Genomic DNA, 8,540 nt, shown 5'->3' with positions numbered 1-8,540 from the left:
ACTTCGGCTCAGGTCAGGATCTCACAGCTCGTGGGTTCAAGCCCCGCATCAGACTCTGTGCTGAGAGCTCAGAGCCTGGAGCCTGGAGCCTGCTTTGAATTCTTTGTCTTCCTCTCTCTAACCTTCCCCTTCCTGTACTCTGTCTCTGTCTCTGTCTCTCTTTCAAAAATAAATAATAAACATTAAAAAAGTTTTTATACAGTTTATTTGAATAAAAGGGGAGAGGCAGATACTTACTTAACTGACCAGCCTTTTCCAGAAGGCAGATCCCAGGTGGTTTCACCCACATGATGGGCTGAACTGGGTGCCCCAGGCTCACTGGCTTTAGGGCTGCTTCCTCCTGGACAGGCCCTGTCCCCCCGCTTCATGGGGCATGAAAGGGCAGTGGACCCATTGAGGCCTCCCGCAGGAGAGCCAAGCGACCTCCTGGGGGTGATTTCCAGCTCGGTTTTGAAGAGTACGGCTGTCGGTCCCGCTGAGAAGTCCTCATTGCAGAGCTTGTCAAGGTCAGGCATGCTCAAGGCCCTCAGTTCCTGGAGCTTAGAGCGGGATAAGGGAGAGGGCTGGGTGTGGCGCACCGAGGACTTGTTCCTTTTGACGGGAGAGGCTGGGGTCATGGTTGGGGTGGGAATTCCAGAAGGACTAGGTGATTTCTTTGGGTCTGAGTCAGGGCCCTTGTTACTGGCCTCCGCTGGATTCTGCTGGGAGACTGTCAATGCTGTGCTGGATGGGGACTTGGTCATCTGGGGGATCAGGGTGCTGGCTTCACTTTGGCTTTCGCTGCAGGAACTCAGGCTGCGTCTCAGTGACCTTGCTGCTGGGTCACTGGGGTGGCTGAGGCTCCCGGAAGCAATGCTGCCAGATGACCGTCTCCCAATGGGAGGCTTGGAGCTCGCTGACAAAAAAGGAGACACCCCAGACCTGGCCACTAGCCGGTCAGAATGGGCTAGGTTCTCAAAAGACTTGATCCTCTGCTTCACAGAGAAAAATGAGGTAGATTCGTAGTTCTGCTCAGAGTAGTAATGTCTTCTAGTGACTTTGATTTTGTCCGTGACTAGGCAGCTCGTCTCTCGCACTGAAAGAACATCCCCTTCGTCTGTTGTTGGAAGGTTCCTCGATGTCTCCAGGAGGGGCTTGACGCTGTACACGCCCTGTCCGTTAGCCAGGCCAAGACCACCACCTCTGGCTGCCTTGGCCTCGAGGAGCCCCCCACTTGTTGCAGGGATCTGGCTGTCCCGGTGAGAGCGACCTGGGCTGTGTAGAGCATGCGCTTCCCGTCCAAAATGGCTTGAAAACTGGGCCGGCATGGAGTAGGTCCTGGTCGCTGGCCTTGGTGTGAAGTATGGATGGTCATCTGGCACTGGGCCCGCTGACGTGCCGTTCTTGGTCATCCCGAGGGAGCCTGACACCTGACTTGACTTGCCCTGCGAGGAATCCACCTTTCTAGTAGGCAGTTGTGGGGAGGAGGAGGAGGAAGCCAGTTTTGCCACACTGAAAGATCGCTGGGTTTCCTGCTCTACCTGGGACGCACGAGATGTGAGTGACGGCGGATGACTTGAGGACGTCTCCTCTGACTGGTGACAGAACCTGATCTCACTCTTCTCCTGACAGTTGCTCTGGGCCAAGAACCCTCTTAATCTGTCACTTTCAGCTAGCTTGTCACCACATGCATTCTTGGGCATTCTTTCAGAAGAAATTTCAACTATTTTCAGCTGGTTTGTTCTTTCTAGGGGATCACCAGTAATTATTCTGCCTCCTTTGTCATCAGTCACGCCCGATCGGGCTACTTCTGGTGCCGAATCCATTCGGCTGGCCGTGCGCCGCTCCCTCTGCCCAGGAGGTGGGGCCTCCTGTCCGTTTGTGGCTGTGGACGCGCTGTTCCCCGAGGCCACAGGGGGAGCCCTGGTCTCTGGCCCACACTTAGGAGATCTGGGGGCCGCTGGGCAGCCTCTGTTAGGTTCTGAGTGGAAAGCCACGTAGGATCTACCGCATGCACTCTGCTCAGGGAGAGTCCTGGGGGAGGTGTGGGGCGAAATGAACGCTGTGATGCTCGTTTCCGACACTGACGGCTTCAGTGACCCCGGGGCAGCAGGTGGCCTGGTCTCCAGCACGCACTGGGGGGACCTGGGGGTGGCCGTGGCATTTTTGTCAAGCTCCTCGTGGTCTATGTGGAACTGGTTAGATGCTCCCTTCAAAAGCATTTTGTGGGAGGTCTGGGGTGAAATGAGGGGTTTCCTGGGGTCTGTCCCACCAGCCTTGGCAACGTGAGCTGCAGGGGCCTCGGAACTGGCTTTGCTTTTGCTTTTGATGCTGAGTCTCTTCAGCTTAGGACCAGATTTGGGTTTCTGACAGTTACTTAAGAGTGTTTCCACTGAACTTTTTTTAGGCGAGTCTTTATTTTCCAGATTCACTTTCAGCTGGGGGGAGCTATTAGGCACAGCAATCCCCTTTCTGGAATTCTGGCTGGAACTCAACACCTGACTTTTGGAGTCAGGGCTTCTGCTGGGCGCCATGGGTTGCTCCTTTTCAGTTTTGCCCTGAGAATGTGTCCCTTGGTTATTTTTATTTATTTCTTTAAACCAGGCCATGATGGGCCTCCTGGAAACCATTTTTGGTTTCTGTAGCAACTCATCCAGCTCGTGACTTTCGGAGATATGTAGATTTGTCAAAACAGACTCTCCATTCTTAGGGACATGCACGCTACAGGGGGACTGATTTTCAGTTGCACTGACATTTGTCTCTTGTTTTTTATTTGGGGTCTCGACACCCAGAAAGTCATGTTCTAAACCATCTACCGTGTTCAGACTGCTGAGAGCGACCGGAGGGTTGTGGAAATGCGTGGCGGCTTCAGGAGGCTGCCTGTTCCCCACAGATGAGCTAGTACTGGTGGCCTCCACGGTTTCTTCTTCACACGAGGGTCTGGGGTTCTGTAAAATCCTTACATCTGCATGAAGTTCATGCTCCTGAGAGCTTATATCCGAGAGAGGAAATGGCTGGGAAGAGTTTGGAATTGAAGGGCATGAGTTTCCTGGCACAAAGGATGCTCTCTCGCGTGGATTTCCCACCACTTGACTCAGAGCACTGTGCTTTAAGGGCAGAACTTTGGCCAACACAGGGCAGGGTGCGGCCTGGGCAGGTGCGTGAGCAGTAGTTGAAGGTGGATTGGGGGAACCATTTGTAGAACAAATTTCAATTTGCTCCTCCTCAGACTCTGTAGTGTCTTCCCTGTGAGAAGATCCGCGGGAACGAGGGGGTGACCAGTTGTTCCTGGTGGAAGCTCGTGGGGCTTCGGCGAGCGATTCAGGGTCAGAAGATGAGTCCTCGGCATCACCATACATGGATGAGAGAGATGGCTCCGTGCTGTCACCCAGGCCCGACAGGGACATGCTGTCTTCGTGAAAACTGCTAAAATTTCTAGAGTAGTTGCTCAAAAAGTTTTTGTTCACAGTAAAATGTTTGTCAGGATTAATGGAATCCAAAACTGAAGGCTGGGAGGCCCACTGTGGGGGAGGGGGCTGGCCAGCAGCCCAGGCCCTCCTTAGGGTGGGGGTCTGGTTCCCCACGACTGGCTCAGCATGGTGGGAACTTCCACTTCCAGTGCCTGCTGGAGGTTGACCCTGAGAATGTCCCACTTGACTCAACCGGTCCCCTTTCTGAGGAGACTGAAGTCTTGGTTCAGAAGCATCCAGCTCCTTGATGAGTGTGTCGATGTCAGTCACAGGACTGCCCCCACTTTCCCTGGGGCAGCAGTGCCCAGAGACACCCCCACACGCCCCTGCAGCCCGGTCAGCGGGTGACGGCAGGGCGGGGCTGGCCTGCGGGGCCCTCTCGGACACAGAATCTGTTCCCTCGGGCAGGGCAGAGCCTGAGGAATTTGCAGGCACGAGGACGCCTGTTGCTTGCAGAGCCTTGCCGTGGTGACCGGGACTTCTCTGTCTCTCCTCCTGGGACACGAGGTCTGGGGACAGGACGCCACTAGCTGCAGACGCGGCCTCTGCCTCAGGTCCCGCGCCCCTGTGGGCAGCTGCCTTCCTGGGCAAGTTGGCTTCTGGGGCTGCTGGAAGGTTGCTGAAGTCACGGCGAGCCACTGCCATCTTCCCTGGGGAGGCGCTGCTCTCCTGGGCGAGACTCACATGACATCTGTCCTCAGACTCAGGCACCCCGGGTGACACTGGCTCTCCGCGGTCCTCAGGCCGCCTTGCTGGCCCCGTGTCCATGGAGGTCTTGCTGGGCTCAGGGTGAGCTGCCCCCTTCTGTTCTGGGGTAGGGATGAGGTCCGGGGGGCTATCCAGTCCTGTGTGGAGATAAGGGGGGAAGCAGGGAGAGAGAGGGGAAAGTGTGAGAAAAACTCTAAATTGAAAAAAAAAAAAAAAAAGGAAAATGAAACACTCTCAAATTTTTGGTCTTTTTTCAGAAAGACATCCCACAGCCTAAATGTAGGCCTCCTTGTCGTTCTGTTTTTGCCTCTGAAATTACAGAGCGCTCACATCTAACAAATACCACCCTGCTCTAGACGTTCCGAAATAACTCAGACTGGCTGGCAGAATAACCCTTTGTTTCTGCCTTTTCTCTCTTTTTGGTTATTTTTAAGGATGGGGACCCCAGAAGCCCTTCCCCTGGGTTTCTTTACACCGTCTGCTCTGATGGCAATGGCCTCAGGGGTCAGGCTGTTCTATTTGATCCCTCGGCTTTGTGTTCATCTGCAGAGGCTTCGGGTCTCTGGTTTAGCTCTAGGTCATGGGTTTGGCCTTATGGTGGGAGTTGTGAGCTGTAGAGTCTAAAACAGTCAAGTGATGACCTCTGGGGACTTACTGCTCAGCGCAGGACAGGAGGGAGGAGGCTAATTTGGGAAGAAACACAGGACACCACAGAAGGAGGCAAGTCCGCACTGTACCTTGGTTGTGTCTTGACCGCGTTGAGAGGATTGGGAGAGCTGGAAGGCCACATAGTCTGGGAAGCTCTGACAGAAGGGGTCGGGGGCGGGGGGTGGGGGGAGTTCTGCAGGGAGAGTCAGGCCACACAGTGATGGGGAGGAAGGCGAAGAAGAAAATGGAATGAAAGCAGAGAAGAGACTGCATGAAACCTCAGAGGCGCAGGGAAAGGCAATGCGTGCTGGCGACAGTGGGAAATGAAGTCCTTTCATGAGACGGGCTCTGGAGGGGCCTCCTCATGAGGCCCCCACACACTCGGGCTAATCTGTTCACCTCTGGCACATGGCATCTTATAATCAGGAGAAAGGACATAATAAGAACATTAGATTTGCTATTTTCTTGGGAACTATGGGTTGCTGGGAAACAGTCACAATGAAAGCACCTGCTTTGAGATGATGGTCTCCCCAAACGTTATATTCACTCCACATCTGCCACACAAATCATTTTTTTAATATTTTAATTAATGTTTAAATTTTTTACTTAAAAATTAAAAAAAATTTAAATATTAAAAAAAATTTTTTTTTTAACATTTATTTATTTTCGAGACAGAGAGAGACAGAGCATGAATGGGGGAGGGGCAGAGAGAGAGGGAGACACAGAATCGGAAGCAGGCTCCAGGCTCTGAGCTGTCAGCCCAGAGCCTGACGCGGGGCTCGAACTCACGGACTGTGAGATCGTGACCTGAGTTGAAGTCGGATGCTTAACCGACTGAGCCACCCAGGCGCCCCCAAAAATTAAATATTTTTGAGAGAGAGAGGAGAGAGAGACAGAGTGTGAACAGGGGAGGGGCAGAGAGAGAGGGAGACACAGAACCTGAAGCAGGCTCTAGGCTCTGAGCTGTCAGCACAGAGCCCAATGTGGGACTCGAACCCACGAACCGGGAGATTATGACCTGAGCCAAAGTTGGGCAGTTAACTGACTGAGCCACCCAGGCACCCCTTCCACACAAATCATCTTAATTGCATATTCCTTTTCCCTCCTGAAGTTCCCATGTCAACAATTAAGAACTAGTTATTAGGACTTAGTACTGTGCTAAGAGTTTTTCATGCACTTAATTTTCCTCCCAAGACTGTGAGGTAGGTCCTGTCACCATCTACTTGGGAACAGGAGGGAACTGAGGCACAGAGTGGTTAAGCAATGGATCCAGGGCCAGAGTTTATAGCCAGGGTCACCCGGGAAGGTGGCTCCACACCCCACCCTGTTATCTATAAACCCCGACTGCATGGCCTCTGTGTAGACAGCACTTGGCAACAGCAAGGTCGGCCTATCAAGACATGCGTGGAGAGCATACACAACCTCCCCAGACCCCGTGGAAGGGGAGGGACGTGCCAAGATTCGAATCCATGGGCTCATGTCCTTCTCTGCTCTGCCTTTTTGAACTCCCTTCAGAATGACTTTCCTGCTTCTGCTGGTACCATCTCGGGGAAAAGTCACAATGAGACAAAAGGAAGGGATTTAACAGTCGTTCTTCAGTTTCAGATGCATTTGCTGAACAAACCTTAAGTTTTTGTTAGCAATTTGACTTTATTGCAAAGCGTGTAACTTAAAAGTGTTTTGGGGGAGATTAAATGATGTAGAGGCAGTCCTTGATGTCACGTTTCAAAGTAATCCTTCACTTGTAAACCTCCCCAAATGTCCAATAATGGGCAGAATGTTGCCTCAGTTATGGCACAAAATGGGGAGGGAGGCCCAGCAGCCTTACAAATGATGTTGCAGGCACAGGAGGACGCAGAAGACATCGGTGCAGTGTCCGAGCTAGAGCGGGACCACAGGTGTGTGGAGATGGACTCATTAAGTGTTTAGGACGGCCCGCCAGGGCCAGCGTCAGCCGTGCAGGCCAGGAGTGTCTTGTGACCTCAGCACACGGCTCAAATATTACATTCTGTGGATGTGTGAGGGAAAAGATAGTTCTCGGTGCATCTGATCTCATGTAAGCAGAGTGCTGAGATTCTGAAGGGCAGGAACCCCTCTGTGTCATCTCATGACTTATTCACTAAGGTTCACATCACAAAATAGGTAAAGAGTGTCAACTGACTGAAAATGGATGCAGTTGATGTGGAACTAAAACTAGGAGTTTAGGCACAATGATTTAGTAAAGTTGTTAAATGCAGGAGCTTTTAAATATCATTCACCTGTGTAAAAGCATCCCCCGCCCCCCCCCCCCCCCCCCCCCCCCCCCCCGCTTCCCAAAGTTCTCCACGTGTAACATTTGTATAGGGGTAACTTCTGCCTTCCCATCTTGAAGCTTAACCAGCACCAAAATAACCTTACCTGTCCTTGGTTGCTCCGGTGCAGCTTCCGGCAGGTTCTCTGTGCGGTGGCCAGCATCTGGGTGGCATGGGGCACTGGCTGGCCCCCAGTTGGAAGGGACATGTCCATCCTCGACAGTTAGCTTCCCCAGAGATTCCTGGCACAATGACAACCACAAGTCACTGTCGTCAGTTTTCAGGTTTTCTGCACCCTAAGACCTCACACACAGAGAAGAGCTGGTTTGGGTAATTTCAGAGAACCCCGGATGAGGAGCCACGAGATCCAGATTCTGGGTGTGAGATCCACTAGAAATTATATGGACTTGTCATTCTTCTTAAGCCTCAGTTTTCCTAACTTTGGAATGTGGGTGATCAGGGAACTGCAGATCAGAATCACACTGAGATGTCACCCCACACCCATGAGGGTGGCTATAATCAAAAGCAGAAATAACAGGTGTTGGCGAGGATGTGGAGAAACCGGAACCTTGTGCACTGTTGGCGGGAATGTGAAATGGTTGAGCCGCTATGGAAAAGGCTACGGAGGCTTCTCAAAAAAATAAACACAGAAATACCATACGATCCACATATCCGACTTCTGGGTATACACCCAGAAGAAGTGAAAGCAGGGTCTAAGAGGTATGTGTATTGCCATGTTTATAGCAGCACTATTCACAATAGCTAAAATGTGAAAGCAGTTCAAGTGTCTGTTGATAGATCACTGGATAATCAAAATGGGGGATATACCGAAAATGGGATATTACTCAGTCTTGGAAAGGAGATTCTGATCCAGGCTACAACAAGGATGAACCTTGAGGACATTATGTGAAGTGAAATAAGCCAGTCACAAAAAGACAAAACTGTATGATTCCACTTTTATAAGGTATTGAGAGGAGTAGAAATCAGAGAGACAGAAGACAGAGTGGTGGTTTCTGGGGGCTGGTGGGAGAGTTATTATATAACAGGTACAGAGTTTCTGTTTCACAAGATGAAAAGAGTTCAGGAGGTGGTGGTGATGAATGCACAACATTATTAACATATTAATACCACTGAACTGTACATTTTCACATAAGGTGGATTTTACCACAGGAGAAAGAAATGGGGAAGAAATTGGGGATAAGACTTGCCCTGTCTAACTCACAGAGATTTAAATAAAAGATGAGTAAATGAGTAAAAAAAAAACAACCAAAAACATACAGCCCACAAAAGGCTATACAGACGTAGATATTACTGTCTGTGTACAGTATGGTAATATCCATGACTGTAAGGTCAGCATCTCAGTTTGGTACTTAGGGCCAGGACTCATCTGGACAAATGAAACGGACATTTAATCTTTCAAAATTTCACTTTAGCCAATGTCAAT

At 51.0% G+C, this 8,540-nt stretch overlaps 1 protein-coding gene across 7 annotated transcripts in view; it reads right to left on the bottom strand.

Moving 5' to 3' along the window:
- Positions 1-8,540, bottom strand: part of PDZD2 (PDZ domain containing 2) — a 366,979-nt gene that overhangs the window by 13,356 nt on the left and 345,083 nt on the right. For all 7 annotated transcript variants that reach the window (XM_058716556.1, XM_058716576.1, XM_058716586.1 and 4 more), the window contains 2 exons: positions 7,203-7,338; positions 238-4,294 (listed from right to left, as the gene is read on the bottom strand). In XM_058716556.1, the coding sequence (XP_058572539.1) occupies positions 238-4,294; positions 7,203-7,338 (4,193 nt within the window). The remainder of the gene's footprint in view (positions 1-237; positions 4,295-7,202; positions 7,339-8,540) is intronic.

This window comes from Neofelis nebulosa, chromosome 1 (genome assembly GCF_028018385.1).
Source record: "Neofelis nebulosa isolate mNeoNeb1 chromosome 1, mNeoNeb1.pri, whole genome shotgun sequence".
In the NCBI taxonomy this organism is placed as follows: domain Eukaryota; kingdom Metazoa; phylum Chordata; class Mammalia; order Carnivora; family Felidae; genus Neofelis; species Neofelis nebulosa.
Note: the sequence above shows the minus strand (reverse complement) of the source record. Positions and strands in the feature narration are given on the sequence as shown.